The sequence below is a fragment of the Chelon labrosus genome (assembly GCF_963514085.1).
Source record: "Chelon labrosus genome assembly, chromosome: 6".
Lineage (NCBI taxonomy): Eukaryota > Metazoa > Chordata > Actinopteri > Mugiliformes > Mugilidae > Chelon > Chelon labrosus.
In genome coordinates, this window is record NC_140342.1 from 21,946,747 (window position 1) to 21,967,525 (window position 20,779).

General features: G+C 42.8%; 3 protein-coding genes across 3 annotated transcripts; 1 reads left to right on the forward strand and 2 right to left on the reverse strand.

Moving 5' to 3' along the window:
- Nucleotides 1-357: 357 nt before the first annotated feature.
- On the reverse strand, nucleotides 358-12,276 carry LOC311489996 (poly [ADP-ribose] polymerase 2-like). Its single transcript, XM_084547328.1, has 17 exons — nucleotides 12,094-12,276; nucleotides 11,366-11,575; nucleotides 10,204-10,350; nucleotides 9,968-10,038; nucleotides 8,169-8,219; nucleotides 7,485-7,581; nucleotides 7,280-7,355; nucleotides 7,083-7,185; nucleotides 6,830-6,983; nucleotides 6,562-6,700; nucleotides 6,423-6,486; nucleotides 6,204-6,338; nucleotides 5,920-6,047; nucleotides 3,628-3,727; nucleotides 3,363-3,461; nucleotides 2,681-2,805; nucleotides 358-2,398 (listed from the first exon to the last, which is right to left on the reverse strand). Exons 1-17 carry the CDS (start codon nucleotides 12,164-12,166, stop codon nucleotides 2,239-2,241), a joined length of 1,932 nt encoding a protein of 643 aa, XP_084403454.1. The 5' UTR covers nucleotides 12,167-12,276; the 3' UTR covers nucleotides 358-2,238.
- Nucleotides 12,277-12,625: 349 nt separating this feature from the next.
- On the forward strand, nucleotides 12,626-17,905 carry mettl17 (methyltransferase like 17). Its single transcript, XM_084547329.1, has 14 exons — nucleotides 12,626-12,839; nucleotides 13,201-13,342; nucleotides 13,423-13,572; nucleotides 13,664-13,751; nucleotides 13,961-14,042; nucleotides 14,228-14,301; nucleotides 14,388-14,482; nucleotides 14,578-14,648; nucleotides 14,959-15,066; nucleotides 15,182-15,250; nucleotides 15,343-15,393; nucleotides 15,470-15,562; nucleotides 15,814-16,010; nucleotides 17,217-17,905. Exons 1-14 carry the CDS (start codon nucleotides 12,771-12,773, stop codon nucleotides 17,308-17,310), a joined length of 1,383 nt encoding a protein of 460 aa, XP_084403455.1. The 5' UTR covers nucleotides 12,626-12,770; the 3' UTR covers nucleotides 17,311-17,905.
- Nucleotides 17,906-18,085: 180 nt separating this feature from the next.
- sdr39u1 (short chain dehydrogenase/reductase family 39U, member 1) lies at nucleotides 18,086-20,481 on the reverse strand. The gene is made up of 6 exons (XM_084546820.1): nucleotides 20,363-20,481; nucleotides 19,638-19,744; nucleotides 19,403-19,485; nucleotides 19,024-19,145; nucleotides 18,779-18,931; nucleotides 18,086-18,684 (listed from the first exon to the last, which is right to left on the reverse strand). Exons 1-6 carry the CDS (start codon nucleotides 20,376-20,378, stop codon nucleotides 18,260-18,262), a joined length of 906 nt encoding a protein of 301 aa, XP_084402946.1. The 5' UTR covers nucleotides 20,379-20,481; the 3' UTR covers nucleotides 18,086-18,259.
- Nucleotides 20,482-20,779: the final 298 nt, after the last annotated feature.

Consider the following 20,779-nt stretch of genomic DNA (forward strand, 5'->3'; position numbering starts at 1 on the left):
TTAGTGTTTTAGTTTGGAGGGACAGTAAAGTACTGACTGTGCCTGCTGCTTTTCCACTTCCCCATCCTAGCCCTGAGAAGCTAACTGATACGGTTTACCATCATTCAACGACTTCCTATGTATCAACTAATTCAGATAAGTGAATGTCAAGTCCCCATTCATTTATCAATTCTTCTAAGTGGCCAGAAGGCAGCGCTGTGGATGCACAATTCACGTGACCAGTCAGTGGTCATAATGTTATGCCTGATCTAAGTAAAGTCAAAGCTGACAGTAGACGTCACAAATTATTTGAAACCTATAAATAAATTTAAAGACCTTTTTTTTTTTAACAGAATATTTTTAGTAGGTGTTACTGATAGCACCTTAAGTGTTCTTATTCCCTACTGTGACGTGTCAAAGTGTCTTCCACACAAAATGTCTTTTATTACAACATGTAATGAATTACTAGCGTCAGTCTGGAGCTTATTTCTCACCCTGTCCCAACTCTTCTTCTCTGTCCCAGTTCCTGGTGATCGACTGTCAGCTCGTAATGAGGACAGGTAGTTATTGCGTGAGTGAAGATTACATCAACGCTGCTCTCAACATCTACCTGGACATAATCCTCATCTTCCTCTACCTGCTGTGCACACACAGACACACACACACTCCAAGCTGTGAAAGAGATCGTCCTTTATTGTTTTTCATATGTATATAATCTTACAGTATCGTGTTTTATGTGACGGAAAGTGAATGAGTTTCCACAGATTCTTGTCTTTGTTTCACACAAATTAAAAAATATATAAAACTGTTTTTTGTTCTTTCATTCTAACCCAAATATTTGATTTACTGAAACTAATTTCTAGTTTTTGACACATTTCATCACATCTAAAGAAGTCTAAAGATCCACATCCAGAAGGCCCAAAATGAAATTCATGTTCACAAACACAGCTTTTATTGATATGAGGACGTCTTGAAGCAACATGGAGCAGTAGTGCAAAATATATCAAGCAGTGGTACAACTTTAAAGGAACCGTATGTAGGATTGTGGCCAAAACTGATACTGCAATCACTTTCAAAATACTGTAGAACGGTGTATCCCCTCCCCCTCCCCCCTGACTCGAGGTTGCCAGCTAAGCTGCAGGATCCAGCAGGAACGTAGGCTGCTACAAGGAGCTTCCAATGGCAAGTGACGAGTCCTACACAGTAAGTTTTTTTTTCTGTTAATAAAGTTTATGCTTCATGAGAGATGTTTTGCGAAGTAATTATGTATCGCAAAAATTTACTAATGGCGATTAGCCAAATATTTCGTAAAGATGTACTGTAATACCACATTTCAGTCGGAACATAGATTGTTTTCATACCCTGCTAGTGGTGCGATAGCGCTTTTTATGAACGCATTTAGCACGGACGACCATGGAAAATCCACTGTCTATATGTACGGAAGCACGGGGCTTTTAGCCTATACCAACAAACATGGTAGAATATAGTATCCAAAAGTCGAGGGTCACTTCCACGCCATTCCGGACTTTGTCACGACGTATTTCGGATTCATAACGAGGTCTTTTAGGTTTAGTAACGTTATACATGTTTTATCCGACACGTTCGTAGCTGCAGCTGTGGTAACTAGAGCAGAGCTGGCAACCCGGATGACGAAACTCTACTGACTTCGTGATTAGTAGATAGGTGGAGGGTGGCGCCTCAGACCAAAACACAACATGACAACATCAACATCAGTTGAGGGCTGCAACTTTCACTTTTAAATGACAATATCCTGGCCAGACCACTGTTGTCAGTGATATAAGTATTTGAAATGAACATGATTTCTTCATGTCTAGTGACATATCAGGGCCATTTTATGATTAATTGAAATACATTTCTTACATACGGTTCCTTTAATTAACCAAGATATATTTAAAAGGATACAGACATAAGGAATTACAGAAATGCCTGTTTACATGTTCACTGAGAGGATGACACAATCAATGAATCCAAGAATCATTTTTAGTCGTCCAACAGCCCAAAGACTTTAAGTTGAATCCAATTCATCACAAAGAAAAAAGCTAACAGTCAGAGAAGCTGCCACCAGACATGTTTATCAGTTGTCTAATCCATGAATTGTTGCAGTGAGGAAATAAACATTACAGTTGTTCACTCAGTTCAACACCAAAACCAGCTAACGGTGCATGAAGACCAATATTATCTGTGATTCTGAGAGAGGAGATCCCCCAGATATCACACCGCCATATTGTTTTCTCAGCCTCACCACAGAGAAGAGTAGTTGAACTGGATCCGCAGCAAGTACTTCATGCGAACCTGGGCAGGATTGTAAACGATGTATTCGTTATAGAGGAGGGAGTAACTGTTGGTTCTACCCACTTCTCTTGTCACTCCAGGCCCCATTGGTACCGTCGCACCATCCCTGAGAGAAAGAGAGAGAATCAAATGAAAATCTGCATTTATTTAAAGACTATTTTAGTGGTTTCAACACATCATTTTCCCTTTCCTTCTGACTCTTGTTAGAAACCTTTTTAGATTAGACAGTGTCCTGTGGTGTCTAGCAACAGGATGTTGTTAGTGGGGGCCTTTGGGTCCCGTATTTAACAGAAAACAACGTAATGATTTTTTTTTTTGTTGTGTTGGCATCCGGGCTCAGCTGAATCAATGTTTGGCCAGTATGAAATGTATAATGAGACAGACTAACAGTGTGACAGAGTTTTTGGGGTCAGGTCCCGTCCGTCCGAGGCCCTTGGTGCTGTGTTTTCCAGCAGGTAGATTGTTGGCCTCGTAGTCGGCATCCAGCAGCTCGTTACAGTCTCCCAGGGCCACCTGCAGCCACACACACACATGCACAGACATTAAAAGATTTTATGTTTGGATGATATATCAAGAAGTTTATTTTACTCAAAAATCTCAGTAAACCATGATAAATATATATATATATATATATATTCTTTATACTCCTTTCCTCTTTGAGTGTGGTTTACCATCAGACGGCGTAACCTAGGCACGTAGCGTATTCTACTTGTGTGCTTGTCAGTCTGGCTCGGTCTGGAAAAGCGGTGGGGTTAATTTTTGTTTCTACTTCCTGCTTCACATTCAACAATGGCGACTGAAACTTTTGCTGAAATTTCGCCAAAGATGAGTCGTACAAATGTTTGTACCTTCGAACCTCCTCAGTCAATCTTTCTTCCATGTGTTCCATCTTCATTGATCCGAAACAATCAATTCGAAAATTGAGGAGATGCAGAAGCAGCTGGAAATACTAAAGCGGAAACACGCTACTACCAAGCGGACCAATCACAGCCCTTGCAGTCTGCGTCGCCGTAACAACAGCGTCAAATTGAAGCAGAAGCATAAACCGCGCATTAGAAGGATTAACTCACTTCACACAGCAGCAGCAGTCCAACAGGGTTGTTCTGGTTGGGAAAGCAGTAGTTGGCACTTTTTGATGACATGTCAGCAAAGTAGATTCCTTTACCAAACTGGATGAAAGAGAAATACATATTAGAAGCAACATCTCTAAACATCAGCCAGGAAGTTAAAGCTTGGTCTCAAGTTGGGTCTTCCAAATGGAGAATGACCAAAGACAGGAAATGTTTACTTCCATTTTTTTTTTTTTTTTGACTTTCATCTTTCCACCCAGCTTACCATGTAACCAGTGACGGGAGCTTCAGGTGGGGCCACTCGGAGACCTTTACTGAGGATGCCGACCCAGTTAGAGAGACGGGAACCGTGCCACAGCAGAGTCCTGGTAGAGACACAAACAGACACAATGAGCTCCTCCAGAAAAACACACCACTTAAACCTGGCAGCACAGACTGGTTTACTGGTTTAAACCTTTGATTACATGTTCAATATGAAAATATTAGCTCCTGATAACCATGTAAATATTAGATGTAATCGTTTAGTCTGACACATCGGGGTAAACATATGGTAGAAACATGGAAGTAGCAAAACAACTAGTTGATGAACGAAACTGGACTTCAAAACACAAGGACTCATCAGAGAATGGACATGGGCCTTCTGAGGGTGTCCTGTGGTGTCTGGTAACAGGATGTTGTTAGTGGTCATCAGATCTACAGCCGTATGTCTCGGACACTCGGGAGAGCTGTCAACTGATCACCACCTGCTGGTTCGATGGATCAGGTGGCGGGGAAGGCTGCCGGTCAGACCTGGTAAACCCAAACATGTAATGAGGGTGACCTGGGAATGACTTGCGTAGGCCGCTGTTCACGAGATCTTCAACTCCAATCTGCGGAAGAGCTTCTCATGCCTCCCGGAGGAGGTTGGGGATATGGAATCTGAGTGGACCATGTTCCAATCCTCCATTGCAGAAGTGGCTGGTGGGAGCTGTGGCCAAAAGGTTGTCAGTGCGCCATGGTGGCAACCTTCAAATCCGTTGGTGGACACCAGTGGTGAGGGAAGCTGTCAAGCTGAAGAGGAGGCCTTTTAGGCCTGATTGGCTCACGGGACTCTGGAAGCAGCATGCAGGTATTGGGAGACCAGAAGCGCTGCAGCTTTTGCAGTCTCAGAAACAAAAACTCGAATGTGGGAGGTGTTTCAAGAGGCTATGGAGAAGGACTTTCAGTTGACCTCTAAGAGGTTCTACCAAATCCTATGGCGGCTCAAGAAGGGAAAGCAGGGCTTAGCCCAGACTGTGTTGAGTCTGGGCGAGAACTGCCAACCCGGATTGGGGATGTTGTTGGGCGGTGGAAAGAGCACTTTGAGGACCTTCTGAACCCTACCCTCTGAGGTAGTTAAGAAGCTCCCCAGTAGAAAGGCGCAAGGGGCTAACAAGATTCACCCTGAGATGCTGACGGCTCTGGATATTGTTGGGCTACCTTGGTTGACTCACCTATTTAATGTCGCATGGAGGTCTGGGAAAGTACCTGTGGAGTGGCAGATCGGGGTGGCGCCTCCCATTGTTAAAAAAGGGGGCCGGAAGGTGTGCTCCAGCTATCAGGGTATCGCACTACTTAGCCTCCCTGGGAAACGTTACTCCCGGATACTGGAAAGAGTGTCCGACCGATAGTCGAACTTCAGATTCAAGAGGAGCAATCTTGATTTCGTCCTGGTCGTAGAACCATGGACCAGATCTTTAGCCTTTCGGAGCTGCTTATGGGATTTGACAATCCAGTCTACATGTGTTTTGTGAACTTGGAGAAGGCCTACAACCGTGTTCCAGAGGGAACTTTGTGGGGGATACCGAGTATGAGATATGGGGGCCATTGTTACAAGCCATCTAGTCCCTGTATAACCAAAGTGAGAGCTGTGTCCGTATCCTCGGCATAAAGTCAAGCATGTTTCCAGTAGGTGCTGGACTCCACCAAGGTTGTCCCTTGTCCCCCGTCCTGTTCATGGTACTCATGGACAGGATCTCAAGGCACCACCAGGGTGAGGAAGGGGTCTGGTATGGGAGCCTTAGAATCACATCCCTGCTTCTCGCAGATGATGTGGTTCTGTTGGCTCCAACAAGACTGTGACCTCCAACACGCACTGGGGCAGTTTGCGCCCGAGTGTGAAGCAGTTGGGATGAGGGTAAGCACCTCCAAGTCTGAGGCCATGGTGCTCTGCCTGAAAATGGTGGATTGTTCCCGCCCCAAGCGAGGGAGTTCAAGTATCATCACCCAGCACGTTCATGGGTGATGGTAAAATGGAGCGAGAGATGTTCGGGCCAGCCGGGAGGAGACCCGGAATCCGCTGGAGGGATTATATATCTCATTAGGCCTGGGAACGCCTCGGGATTCACCAGAAAGAAGTGGAATTTGTTGCTGAGGAAAAGTACGTCCAGAGTTCTTTACCTAGCCTTTTGGCAACGCGACTCGACCTCGGATAAGTTGATGGAAATGAATGAAAGAATGAAAACATGAAACTTGATGAATGTGATTTCAGAGTGGCAAACGGAAACAAACACAAAGGATAAACGGATCTTCTGCTGACCTGTTTTTTAACTGTGACAGGAAGTTGCCGCTTTCCCCGTTTTTGTCCACTGAGAAGATGTCGAGGACAGTCATGGTGTAGTCACGGTGGGTGGAGGCGTGAGTGGTCTGCAGATAATTTTCTATCACCTTCACACACACAGAGGAGAAACGTGAAGTTGCAGCAACACAAGTTACATCTGGAGGATTGAAGTGGCTACAAGTGAAGTGACCCTACTCAGCTAATTAATACCGTCAACAGTTTGATGAGCTTCTTACTTGAAAGTTAATTTCATCGTTACTGACCTGGTACTCATGGCTGCTGGAGTTCAGAGGCTGCAGCTCACACTGGAGCGAGCGGTACTGTCTGTCCAGAGGATTTTCATCACTGTTTATACTGGACTGGACCATTTTCACCGCTATCTGAATGTCACTCAGTGCCTTCAAAAACAACAGCAGCCAGACATTACAGATACACAGTATATAGAAGATTAAGAGAAAGAAATAAAAATAAAACAGTGTTACCTCCAACAGGGCGATTTTCTCCTTCAGCTCATCTTCTGTGTGGATGATTGGGGGAGTTTTCAACCTGGAGAGTTACATCTTTTAGTTACAACCCAGCCCCTAACGCATCATGTTAATGATTCAGCTGCATGCTACTTACCCAAAGTCATGAGGAATGCGAGTGTAAAACCTGTTGCAAGCTTCAAGCAACTGTTTATTTGAGGCCTTCCTCTTCAAACACTCCTCGATGCTCTTTAGTGCCTCGTAGCCTGCACGGATCTGCTCTGAGGTCAGCTTGCCTACAGGTAGAAAGACAAAAACAGTCAGCTCCAATAGCACAAATGGAGCATCAATTCTGAGATGTATAAAAGTGTCCTTTCAGGACACCTTCCAGCACGTTCATAGTGAGATCTGTTTGTTAGACTGACCGAGTGGAGCTTTCTTAATGTCAAACTTCATCTCCAGCACACACTCCTCCATGGCTTTGAGGTCACAGATGAGCTCCAGAAGAGACTGGATCTTCACATCCAACTCAGAAGGGTTCTTTTTGGATACACCATCTACTGTGGTCTGATTCTCCTCCTGGAACAAAGAAAGACATGTAGGAAAACAGCAACAGACACCAGAGTCAGTTCATTCAAAGCTTCTGATAAATACTGAGCAGTCACAGACGTTTTATACCTTTTCATTTGTGTTGTAGTCCATGAACACCATGTCATATTTTCCGTCTACTTTCTCAAAACTCTCCCGGTGCTCCCACTCGTTCTTGGTCTTCTCCAAAAACCTGTAGCAGAACAAACAAGTAGCAGAATTTCATTGAACACACTTCTACAAAACACATCTAGAAATCTATTTGATCAATTACAAAAAACTCTCACTTTTTCTTGAAGACATTTTTGGCCTTCAGCAGGTCTCCACCACAGACTGTGAGGCTGTTTTGACCTACTTTTCCCACTGCAGACACAACAAATCAGTACACCGAGTAGATTTATCAGCCAGGTTCAGTTTATAGAGAAAGAGCTTTACATTTCTCACATCAGTACAAAGTTTTAAATATGAATAATAATATATGAATAAAGTCACCTCTGCCCCATCTCATCCACACACTGTAAACCTTGGAGCCGTCGTCTTCTAGCAGCTGGATCAGGTAATATTTGTTGTTGTTGAACTGAAGGTTTGTCTGTGAAACAAAACAGAAAGTGTTCGCTGCAAGTCTAAAAGAGATATGTTGACTCTGAAGCGTTCACTTAAGTTTTTATTTAATTAGACTCTTAAGAAAGAGTCCATGAGCTGCATCATTATCTATGAAGTTGAAGATCCAGTATGTTTGGTCATTCTAGTGGTTTAACAAAATACACTGAAGTCACAATTATAGAATGAATAAAGGCCTAAAGCTATTTAATTTGAGGGTGTTTACATTCAAATCTGAGGGAAGATGTAAGAATTACAATTTCTTTAGACAGTTCCTTGTTTTCCCTAATTTTGATATGAATACCCTTAAATTAAATGTGAGAGTCTGTTCTTTAAGACCATAATCTATTATATAACTGCAACTGGTTTTAATAAACCGCTGCAATAACAAGAAAATGTGTCCAAGTGTACAGATACGCAACACTTGAAGCCCAGGGATCGGCAGCATCATGTCGTAAATCTTTCTCTCCACGATTATTCTGACATTTCACATTCTTAAAATAAAGTAGTGATCCTGGCTGAGGTACGACAGCTAATGTTCACTAAGATTAAATGTCAGGACTTAAATCAACTAACCTGGTTTAGCATCACGTCGTAAACGTCTTTTCCTTCACAGTAAACATGAGCCTGAAAGACAAAAATGAGTTAAATGAATGAAGGCAACTGATCCTGATCTGACCTGATGATATTTACTTGTACATTTCTCATTTTCTGACTGATATAAAGTTTATTTGTTGTTTTAATCAGATAAATGATTAAAGAAAAGCACACACTGAAAACACAAGTGATCGATTCATGTGAAAAATGTCAAAGACAAACAGTAAATGTGCAAATATGAGTCAGGAAGTTTAAAAAAGGCAAAATACATGAGTTTTTTTAATCAGAACAGTTGCCAGAGTTGTTTTATCAAAGAAAGTTTTCATGTAACAATGGCTACATTAACACTAATAAGCAGAATAAAAATTCTTAACGGTAATATTGGTTTTCAGATTTACTCATTCATTCATTCACTTCCATACGCTTATCTGAAGTCCGGTCGTGGTGGGAACAAGCTAAGTAAGGAACTCCAGACGTCCCTGTCCCCAGTAACACATTCCAGTTCTTCCCAGGGAATTTCAAGGCGTTCCCAGGCCTAACGAGATATATCATCCCTGCATTACTAAAGCTGTTGCACCAAACCGTCTATCCATCTCTCACTCCATTTTACTATCACTTGCCAACAACACCCTGAGACACTTGAACTCCCTTGCTTGGGACAGGAACTCACCCCCAACCTGGAGGGAACAATTCACCGTTTTCCGGCAGAGCACCACACTTGGAGGTGCTTACCCTCATCCCAAACACTTCACACTCAGGTGCAAACCATCCCAGTGCGTGCTGGAGCCAACAGAACCACATCATCTGCAAAAAGCAGAGACGCGATTCTGAGGCTCCCATACCAGACCCCTTCATGAATACCATGAAAAGTCCCGATGGGGACATCTTGGCGGAGTCCAACACCCACCGACAACATGCTTGATTTTACACTGTGGTGGTCGGGTTTCAGCCAAGTAACACTCCACAGGTGCTGTCCCAGACCTCAATGCGACACTGAATGGGTGAGTCAACCAAGACAGGCCAACAATATCCAAAGCCTTCAGCATCTCAGCATCTCATCTGCCCCTGGCCCCATGCCGCTGAGGAACTACCCCTACGACCTCTGCCAAGGATATGGATGAGACTCTGTCCAAATCCTCAGACTCTGCTTCGTTCTTAGAGGGCATGGTGGTGGAGTTCATATGCACCAACCCTGATGCCTTCTCCTGCAGGTGGCCCCATGTTGACTCTTTGGGCTGAGCCCGGCTAGGCCCCATGAAGAATGACTGGCTCCATGTGGGTTCCCTGGATTCCCTAATCCGGACGAGGTGCTGTAGGTCGATTTGTGACTTTGTCGGGCCCCACCCTGAGATCAACTTGCCTTGGGAGACCCTACCAGGGGCCACGTATTTTAAGATTTATTGACAGAATTAAATGAAATGTGTTCATGTATAAGACATTAGTCTGGTTAATCATTCAAATACTTGAGCTTAGTCACTTCAATAGCATAAAGGTTTGTATTTACTGGTTTTTACTGCCATAGGAGGCTACACTGGTATATCAGCATTGTTCTGTAATCACGCCCTATATACAGTACATACTAGTCAGCTCTACTTACATTTCTAGGAAGGTGCCTGTCAGCTCATTCATTTCTCAGACATTGAACAGATTAGTAGCCCACTCACAGCACTGGGGGTAGTTTAACTTGAGGGCCTGTTCTTTGCCAACATCCAGGTGTCAAACCTCAACTGTGACTGACAGAAATAATTCAACATCTGTTGTGGACAGAGATGCTTTACCTTTCCAAGCTTGGCTTTGCATTCAGCGTCCACTGGAGCTTTTCCCTTCATGATCACCGTCTTCACAACTTCTGTTTAACATATAAAGATCAGAAACAATAAACTAGTGAGGTACAGATTCTTTCCTCCCACATAAACTCATGACATTAAAAAAAAAAATTCTGCTCTTTGTGCACCACTGACTCCTCTTTGTAATGATCTTACATATAATATACAACATATTAGATCCACCTTACCTTTTTTTTCTTCAGTTTTTGTCTGACTCTTGCTTTGTCCTCTCCTTCTCTTAGCTGCAGGTTGTTCTTCTACCTCCTGCTCTTCCTCTTTGACTTGAACCGGTTTCTCATCGTGAAGCGCCACGTCACCAGTGTCGCTCAAACTTTCTGAACAAAACAAAGACAACAGATGGAACATTTTAAATGTCTTAAGAAGATTTTCATTTAAGACATATACCATTAATTAAAATTAACAAAAACAGGAAAACTTAAAAGTTTTATAGTTGGTTTTTATAGTTTTGTGTGGTCGTGAATTGTTTTAGAGGCAAATTTCATTGTGGTGTTTATCATTGTGCAATGACAACAAAGGTAAAGTAGAATAGATTCACTGACAAACACAATGAACAGTTGAGACACTGTTTTTAATTAAATGCTAAATAAGTTTCACTGATAGACGAGATGAGAGAGAATACAAAAACGTAAAGGATAAAACCAAAATGTGGGACACAATATAGATATATATATATAATAATAATAATAATAATAAGAATAAGAAAACCTTTAATAGTCCCACAATGGGGAAATTGCAGTTTGCAACAGCATACAGAAATGACAGCGATAGAACAGATAATAGACATATTGCACATATTAGGAGTGCTCGCCATGGAGCCTAACAGCAGCAGGAAGGAAAGACCTTCTGTATCTTTCCTTCACACATTGAGGGTGAAGCAGTCTGTCACTGAAGCTGCTCCTCAGTCCCTTCAGGTCACCATGGAGGGGGGCCGGACTCATCGTCCAGCATGGAGGACAGTTCAGCCAGAACTCCCCCATCACCCACCTCCCCCACCGAGTCCAAGGGGCAGCCCAGGACAGAGCTGGACTTCCTGATGATCTTTTCCAGCTTCTTCCTCTCCCTCTCTGCGATGCCACTGCTCCAGACCATTCCACACAGGACGGCCGAAAATATTTGGCTATGGCGAGACTCCCAATAAAAATCAAAACTAAAAAAGTGCAATGCTGTCTGAAAAAAGTATATACAAAAGTAATGTCCACAAAAAGGGAAGCAAAAAGTGAATTAAATTCGGAAAAAATAGAGATAGAGTAAGAGCTGTTGCAAGCAGCTGCCAGCTTCAACCGGCGCCGCAAAAATGCACACAGATAGATAGATACATAATGAACACACCTGGTTTTACAGTTGGGGAGCGAATTTTCCTTTTATACTTTGTAACAGGATTAATCTGGACCATCTTCTTCAGATCGACTTCGTAGGCCGTCCCCGAGCCCAGATTCAGAGTGACACACTTTTTCCCCGAGGAGACAGCGGAGTCCAACAAGGCGCAGGCTGAAGGCGAGTACGGTTCCCATTGTCCTTCATCTCCCTTCCACTGCCACACTGATCACAAGCACAGTGAGAGAGAAAGACCTGGTTATAACCTGTTACTAAACTAAGAGTTTATTAGTAAATTACTCACATGTCTCTGTACTCTGTATATTAAAGGAGAACAATAATTAAAGGCTTGGCCTCTTTGCATGGAGTATATCTGTGCAGCAACAGAAAGTAGACAAAGAGATTTAAGATAATAACAATAATTGTGTATTTGTTTATTCGGGAAAACTGTCCGATATTACATAAAAGAGAAAAACAAAAGCTCAGTGCATGCTGCAACACTCCTGGTTATTAATGAATTTCACAGGTACAGGTTCAAATATCAGGTAGTGGGTCTGAAAACATAGCCTGTTCATTTTAAATATTTTTATATGAATAGGTGAGCCTTTTAGGACAATAAATAAAGTTTAATTATACTGATTTTCCTGCTGTCCTGTGCCCAGACATGTCCCTAGCCCTGGATGATGAGGTAGTCCCCAGCGGCTAACAGTAGCTAGCCAGTCAAGCTAAAAACAAGCACTAACCTGTGTTTGACTGGGTTTCTTCACTTTCTGGTTCACTCTGTTTGTTGTTTCTGGAACTTCTTGTTCGCCTCATGGTGGTTTATGTTAAAATAATTATCCAGTTGCTGCAAAAGTAAAGGAACTGCGGTGATAATAACATTTATAATGTTCCGCGGCGGGAAACTTTTCACACTGTAGCTTCCCAGCCGGGGCCGGTATGTGTGCGCATGTGCAACATCCTGCTAAAGCTCGTTTAGTACGAAGATGTATCACTCCGCTGTGTTAGTTCCAGAGTGCCTGCTTAGTTGCAATTGCCATGACAACGAATTCGCTGAAACAAATTTCAAAGCTGATTTTGAGCTTGAACATTCAATATACATTACGATTAAGTCCAGTTTTTACTTTTTATAGTTTGTTCGTGTGTGTACGTCCTGTCACATTATGCTAAAATGATCGAGAAGTCAGCCATGTGTCGAATTTGTTGGAGAGTACCTACAAACAATGAGAGAGTGAGCACTCTTTGTTCACTCCAGAGCGGAACGAACGCTTGGGACTAGACGGTTCCGCCTCAGCCGATGGTCGGAATTATTTTGTTGAAGGACTGGGAACAGCTTAACGTGCTTCCGTGCGTATCACGGTGTGGATGGAAGTTAGAGGTGAATTTTAAGGCATTTAATCACAGCTGAGAAAGCGAAGTCATGGCATCACGGAGCTATTCGGCCTGTATTCTTTGTAGGAGGGTGGTTGTTGTGAAGATGATGCGCAGGGTGAGTATTATTTAAGTGTCATTGAACGCAGCGCCTTAATCATGGAGGTCAGACACTTAAACTCAGTAGAGACAGAGGATGTCTTGACGCAACTTTTATTGATAAAATGAAAAGTGTATGTGTGGGGATATATAGAAAGATGGAAAATAATGTAAGCTTAAATTTGTGCATCAAAGTATGAATCATAAATGCTCAGGGAGTCAGTTAATCAGTGAAGAAATGTATATATTAGTTTGTTTTACTAAATCTAAAGCTATTATAGTTGCATGGTGTTTTAAATTAACAATTAATTATCGCTTTCTATTATTTTAATTATATAAATGTGGATAAAAACCCTATTCATTAGAATTTTTAATCTCAGGGAATGAGTGCCACTGCTCAAGCCAAGCCCATGGCAGATTTCCTAAAAGGAGAACCACACAAGAGGCACCCAGGTGTGACCAACCTGAAAACTCTGCGACTACCCGAAGAACTCCAGATGGCTGCACAGTCGATCATTCGAAGTAAGCGTGTTTCTGCAGGTTCCTGGTCTCTCAAAAATTCGCCACAGCGCTTTGTCATTCTTCGATCTCTCTGCCCGTAGAAGCAGAGGTGCCTCGGCTGGCCGAACGCAGTCACAAACTCACAAACTTGCTGTGGAGCAGGAAACGAGCGGTCGAGGACTGGACTCTGAGGAAGAAAGCCGTGGCCATGGAGAAGGAGCTCTGGGAGAAGGCCATGCAGAAGAAAGGAGGTGGGCGAATAATAAGCAAAAAAAAATTAGAGTGAATGTTTAGCGACTGTATCAGCTAGAAGAAAAAAAAAATATGTGCTCTGTATTGCAGATTTAGATGAGCAAGCGCTGGGGGTCCACATCAGGAAGAGCGTTATCTCAGAGCTCAAAAGAACGACATATCGCTGGACTGCCATGAAGTAACGCATGATTTATCTGTGCATGTTCTTCTATTCTAGTCATGAATTGACTTTAAAAGTCACATATCTGTTCAGAAAAGCTCTCAGTCAATTTCATTTACATCTAACAGCCCCTCATCATTTTCTTCACACACCATTAGGGTTCTGCAGTTACATTTAGGAACAAGGGTGTAGCAGGCGGTACATGCGGCTCCCTCTCTGTGTTGCAGGTTTGATGAAGAGCTGGGTGTGGTGTACATGGCGGCTCGGCTCGCCGGATGCTACGCAGCAGTGAGGAGATCTCTAAATGAGGTAATGAAGCTGTGCAGGGAATCATAGTTTAGCTGACGTGAGCATATCCGAGGTTTCAACCAGATGAAAACATGTATTTGTCTCTAACTGATAGTGGTAAAGGCTTGAAAGCTATTAGGATAGGTTATGACCCCTTACAATACTCAGGTTTATCAGTCATAAACGAATGTGTTTTGTCATTTCAGATAAAGAAGAGGGATCCTTCGTTTGCCCCTCAGACACTTCTGGATTTTGGTTCGGGTCTGGGAACAGTTGTCTGGTGATTGTCCTACACTGGTCCAACATTAAGAGAGTTTTGCTCAGATTAAATTAAAACCATAAACTGATTGTCTCCTCCTCCCTCAGGGCATCACACTTGTGTTGGGGCGACTCCCTGAAGGAGATGGTGTGTGTGGACAGCTCCGCACCGATGAACATTTTAGCGGAACGTCTTCTCAAAGGTGCATTTTTTTCTCTTATTACTCAATTTATTTACGCTCTTCTGTGCACGGCAATTAACGAGAAACTAAAACATTGTTGTGTTTTTGTTGCACAGGTGACGATGATAGTGGTGAACCTTTTATTAAACACGTCTATTTCAGACAGTTTCTCCCGGTCTCCCCTAAGGTAAAACCAAAGCCAACCATTTTTAATTGTTAATGAGACAAAAATTGAAGAACTTCCTTACATTAGACTAAAATTCAATAGTTTCCACCGAAGTAATAATATGATAATAGCCTTTGTAGTGGCTTGAGATTAGGAAATTATGTTTTTGTTAATATTTCTGACTACTTTTAAAAAGTTATTATTTTATAATAAAAGTGATACAAAGGAAAATGGTTAGGTTAGTTGGCTACAACAGGAAGAACATTTTTAGGATGGTCTTTTCAAAGGTTGAATATCGACATAACCTTAAACGTCCCGTTTCTTATTTCAGGTGCAGTTTGACTTGGTGACTTCAGCTTTTACTCTGTCAGAACTCCCCAACGCGAAAGACCGAGAGGAGACGGTGGTCACTCTGTGGAGAAAGACGAGCTCGTATCTGGTTGGTTAAGATAATAACGACTCTCTGAAGTCATCAGTTTCCTCATTAGTGAAATAAACGCTGTGCTAGTTGTTTTAATGGCATTTAATAACAGTTTCTATGTTCTATATTCTAGGTGCTGGTGGAAAATGGGACCAAGGAGGGCCATCAGATGCTTATGGAGGCCAGAGACACTTTGTTAAAGGTATTCAGATGCAATAAATAAGGCAGCGGTTTACATTTTCTAAGTGTCAGCTGTAAATGACAGCTAATCAAAGTACACTGATGGGTTTCCAGAAGCAAGAGAAGATCGTCTATGACTCCAGACCAGCGTCAATGTTCGCCCCGGTACGTTTAACTCCCACTTGGTTTAAATGAATCTGGCAGCGTTGCAGTTTTATTGCAGCTCTTCTCTTCTCCCCAGTGTCCACATGAGCTCTCGTGTCCTAAACTGTCCGATGAGTCGATCACACCCTGCAACTTCCCGCAGCAGTACAATCCTCTGGCCCTGCCCGGGGTAAGGTTCAAAATAAATCAGTTGGAATAAAACATCAGCTAATTAAGCAGAAAGTGCCTTGTAGTTGTGGAAAGAAGCAAAACTTCTTTTCAGATACTGCAGATAAAGAGCTTTTCTGTACCAGCCTCTATTAATAATCAGCCACACAGATTTCCCTTCTTGAAAACTCATTAGAAATTCATAAAGATAAACTGCACTTTAGGCAGAGATCCATAAATGAATTCCACGTAACTCCTCCTTTTATTCTTTAGCACAACCAGCATCAGACGGAGAAATTCAGCTACGTGATCTTGAGACGGGCCGAACCGACGGAGGCAGAAACCGAGGGCGTGGACTGGGCTCGGCTAATCGCGCCGGTGCAGTGCAGGACGAGACACGTCCACTGTCGGATGTGCTGCTCCAACGGACAGCTGCAGCACACGGTGGTGACGGCAAAAAAACACAGCAGGTAAACGTGGTGCAGGACATGAATGTGGCAGCGGTTTGATAGTTTTATCTAACGGCTGGTTTTGTCAAAACTATGACCACATGCTGATCACCTGTTTGATCCTGGGACGGTGTACAAAGATGGACGAGCGATTTTGAAGCTCAGTGTGGCGTCTCTGGCAGTCGCCATCTTGGTGGTGCTGGACTTGTGTCCAATTAAAGAAAAAAAACAACAACAAATGCTTAAAGGTGGCGCATGAATGAAGCTGATGACGCCAGGGCAGACAGCCAGCAACGTCTGGGGGCAGCCACTTGTCACAAATTTTAATGGATAAGTTATAAAACAAACTCATCTACCTATAGTTTAAATAATTTGAGCAAGAAACCAAAACTGTTCTTTTATACCAGGCTGTAAACACGTTCGTTTCTGCTCTAAATATTTTAACACGAGGGTCTGGCGGGGCTTGTTTCTGGAGCCTGCCTCAAGTGGCCATTTTAGGAACTGCAATTATTGGCATTTGCGCTTCATTGTTCCCCCTCCCTGATGCCTCACAGCAAGAAGGTCCCGGGTTTGAATCCATGGGCCGACTGGGCCTTTCTGTGTGGAGTTTGCATGTTCTCCCTGTGTCTGCGTGGGTTCTCTCCAGGTACTCCGTCCAAAGACATGCTGGTTAGGTTCATTGGTGATTCTAAATTGGTCGTAGGTGTGAGTGTGAATGGTTGTCTGTCTCTCTGTGTTAGCCCTGAGATAGACTGGAGACCTGTCCAGGGTGTACCCCTGCCTCTCGCCCAATGACAGCCGGGATAGGCTCCAGCAGACCCCGCGACCCTTAACAGGAACAAGCGGGTACAGAAGATGAAATGATGAATGAATGTTCCGCCTCCTTCTGCTTCATTTTTCATCCTGTAATAAGTGTAAAAACTGCTGTTAGGATTAGGACATGGAATATTCTATGAAAGTTAAAATTGAATATTCGTAATGAGCTCTTACCCACCCCAATACTTTTTGTGCAATCGCTGAATTAAGATGACATACTTGTGAAATCTGGAGTTGCCCCATTGCAGAACTAAAAAACAGACCAGACATCCTCTGCTGTATCTGGTAGCTGGCACTGCTGACCCATTCAGTCACTGAATAATGCTGCTGTGATTTCTTGTATAGTGTCACATCTACTGCTTAGAGCTTTTCTATTTCTATATTAACTGCTCTTGATTTCCTTTTCATCAGAGACGTGTACCGCTGCGCTCGGAACAGCAATTGGGGCGATCAAGTGCCGATGGTTCAGAGAGCGGATGAAGAAACCCACAGTGATGCGGAGTGACAGTCCAGATACGAAGACGCATTCGTTGGACATGTTACAGAGTGGAAACACCATAAAGAGACACAGCTTCCATCCATGCGATAAGGAACGGACTCATTATACATCTAATTTGTGGTTATAACTTCAGTTTGTTCAGTTTTACCGTGTAACAATTTAAATACAACTGAGTTTATTCTTTGTTTGTTTTTTTATAAACCTATGAAATTTCCTCCTGCCACATGTTTGTCCTCCAGGTTGAGGAGACTTTGTGGATGAATATCATCCCTATAGTGAGAAAAAAAACAAAAATCCAAAAGCAGCATTGATCCAAATGATTAGTTCCTGTTGTTGAAACCCTTAAATTATGTGTTTGTGGAGGAGCGTTTACACTGCAGGGGATATTCTGACCAAAATAAATGGGATTCAGTGGTTCACAGAAACTGAAACGCATTCAAGCTTTTCTCCAGAACAATATATTGTGCTAGGTGGAGCTCCAGTGATTAGAAAATGAAGCTGAAAAATAATTATTAGTAATTTATTAGCTAATTAAGTCACATTTTCAATACTTTTTCATCACTGGCATCAAACACCATTACTCTGAAGTTGTACGGGACATTTTCCACTGATGTGTGTTAAGAATTTATTAAAGAAAATAGCCGATATCTTCTTCTGCATGTTTGCTCACATTTGAGTTGATGTAAAAGGAAGCAAACGCTTTTTTAGAAAGGACAAAACTCACATTTATGGCCGAGATTTGCAGAACTGTGTGTTTTAAAGCAAACCACGAAGAGAGCCTCAAGTTTTATTTATGCTGCAGCTTCTAAAAGTCGATTTATAAAATGGTGTAATGCCATGTGAAAACCACCAGTTTGTATCAAGATTTCGGATCTTAATTTATTTATTTTATTGCAATACAGTAAATATCAATACACAATTACAGAAGAGTCTGCAAACATTCCTCCAACATCTATTAGCTCCTAATAATGTCCTTCAGGGCTGAGGTCAAGTCTGGGTACTTGTACTCATATCCAGACTCTAAAGTTCTCTGCGGTACGACTCTCTGCCCATCAGTGAGGATCACGGCCCTTTCCGAGCCCAACAGGGCGTTCAAGGCGAAGCCCGGCACAGGCAGGATGGTGGGGCGACTCAGGACGCGGCCCAGTTCTTTAGTGAACTCGTAGTTGGTGTTGAGCGCCGGCGCGACTCCGTTTAGCACTTGCGGAGTAGGGGAGGGGGCGTCGGCGGGGGGCTCCAGGGCGTGGACGATGATTCCTGCCAGGTCTGAGACGTGGATCCAGGGGAACGGCTGCCTCCCAGACCCCAGGGTGCCTCCGAGGCCGAGCCAGAACGGGAGCAGCATTTGCTTCAGGGCGCCGCCGTGACCCAGCACTGCGCCTGGTGGTCGGAGGGCAGGCGATAAAGAGAGTGAGGTCGAGTCTGTTTGATAAACTTGACTGTACAGCTTTCGTGTCAATAAATAGCCACTTACCGGGCCGGATGACGACTTGTTTGGTTGTTTTTGCCGCGCTCTCTGGGAGAACTGCAGAGGCCTCCCACTCTTTGACAAGTTCTGAGAGGAGGTCAAATGGTGTCCACTCACTGTCTTCTGTATACTGAGCTGTCACGCTGGGTTTGTAGCAAGCTGTGGGTCAAAAGCAAGAAATATGCAGCAATAGATGTCATCGTCTTTGCACCTGTAGCTGTTTACAGAAAGATTAGAGGGCAGACTCTTACCTACACCTGACACAAGCACCCAGGAGTGAGGAGGTCTGGGGGAAGCAGCAATGGCTTTAGACAGAGCTTTTGTAGTGTCAATGCGACTCGAGAACAAGTCCTTCTTGTAGCTTTCATTCCACCTTAAAACAACAGCAGGGAACGATTCAGCTTCTGCACATTACAAAAGGTTGAATAGCACAATAAAGCTACAGGTGAAATCATATTAGCTCACTTGAGCCATCCGTAGCAGCTACTCTATTTGCATGAGAGTCCAGTTATGTCTGATGAACTTCCACATGCTTGGATTCAAGAACTTGGGAAATGCTAGCGGACATTAGTGGGAGCAGTTAGGGAAGTGTGAGTATTTGGATGGACCCCTTGTTTATTTGTTACTCACCATCGAAGTGGGTTCATGATATTCTCCCCAGCCAAGTTGACAGCGCCCTCACACGGTGGGAGGCCCCCAGACTCCAACTCATCCTGCGGGAGCAGAGAGGAAGAAAGTTCATAAAGGTCGCTGCGTTTGGAGACGAGCGCAGTCAGCAGCCGTGTAAAAAGACAGTTTAGCTGCAGTGTGTGTCGTATTGGAAGCTGCGATGAATCGTTTGCTCTGTATTAAACAGAGATCATACCCATGTTATCTTCCCTGGACCGGGTTGGCGAGATATCACTGTGACCTCATGACCTTTGTCTCTGAGCATGCGGGTCAGCTCACGGCCCACAAAGCCAGAACCCCCTCCTATGAGGACAGCAATGGAGACATTAAGAAGGGACAAATAAGATAAATTCAAAATATAATCAGCATAGTATAAGAAAGCAGTCCTGCAAAAAAAAAAAAATCTCCCTTCATAATTAATAGTTTTTAAGAAGACACAGGATAAACGTTATTATTATTATTTTGCTGCTTTACTATTTTAATTATATCATAACATACAATACATATATATACATACAATAACATTAATATATTTTTTAAATTTTATGAAATGTTATAAGTTGTTTTTCTATTTAAATTAAAAGGTATTTAAACTCGATGATAAACGGCTGAGAGTCAGAGTAGTGCGCATGCGTACTACACATGCTTACAAAACAGGACATGCACGTTAGCAAACTTGAGCTAACTTATCTCAAAATAACAATAAAAACTAAATCTGTGTGTTAAGCCCTCTGTTTGTCCTACAATTTTCTTTTTCTGTGTGGACGAATATCACACACATACACTGACTGACTAGTGTTTGTAACGACTGCGATGCTAACATTAGCTAACAGCTAGCTGGTAACGTTATGTCACATTGACCTTAACGAGCGACTTTAAACAACAACAAAAAAAGATAAAACAATTAAAACGCGTACGTACCTATTAAGACTCTCATGCTCAACAAGTTGCAGCGCGATGCTGAATAAACTTCATACACGTTGCAGCAAATTACACCTTGTCAGTTTGGCTGCAACGCTCAGGAGGAGTGTCAAGTTATTTTGACATTTTTGGACCGATGGGTTTCCCGTACTTCCGCCAGATACATACGTCATTTTGTAGTTTCATAAAACAAAGCGACTGTTGAGAAAAAAATACCTGCCGCCTCAGGGTTTCAGCGATATTAAATAATCACACAGGACCTTCCTACTATTTCTGTTTTCATAAATATATTAACAATATTAAATAAGTACATAATAATAAAATAATGTGGTTTTACTAACTGTTAACAGATGTCCACATTGTGTGGTCTGTTTTCTTTATTGTGTTTTTATCTAGTCTTTCTTTTTAAAAAAAAAC

Bases quoted from the DNA above. Each gene is read 5' to 3' on its own strand.
- LOC311489996 (XM_084547328.1), bottom strand. From the start codon at position 12,166: ATGAGGCGAACAAGAAGTTCCAGAAACAACAAACAGAGTGAACCAGAA. The intron at 7,356-7,484 runs GTGACTTTATTC...TTGTGTCTGCAG, and splicing joins GTGGATGAGATGGGGCAGAG to TGGGAAAAGTAGGTCAAAAC. The intron at 6,048-6,203 runs GTCAGTAACGAT...GTGTGTGTGAAG, and splicing joins CCAGCAGCCATGAGTACCAG to GTGATAGAAAATTATCTGCA.
- mettl17 (XM_084547329.1), top strand. From the start codon at position 12,771: ATGGCATCACGGAGCTATTCGGCCTGTATTCTTTGTAGGAGGGTGGTT. The intron at 13,343-13,422 runs GTAAGCGTGTTT...CTCTGCCCGTAG, and splicing joins TGCACAGTCGATCATTCGAA to AAGCAGAGGTGCCTCGGCTG. The intron at 15,394-15,469 runs GTACGTTTAACT...TCTTCTCCCCAG, and splicing joins CAGCGTCAATGTTCGCCCCG to TGTCCACATGAGCTCTCGTG.
- sdr39u1 (XM_084546820.1), bottom strand. The intron at 19,146-19,402 runs GTGAGTAACAAA...TGTTGTTTTAAG, and splicing joins ATCATGAACCCACTTCGATG to GTGGAATGAAAGCTACAAGA. The intron at 18,932-19,023 runs GTAAGAGTCTGC...TTTGACCCACAG, and splicing joins GGTGCTTGTGTCAGGTGTAG to CTTGCTACAAACCCAGCGTG.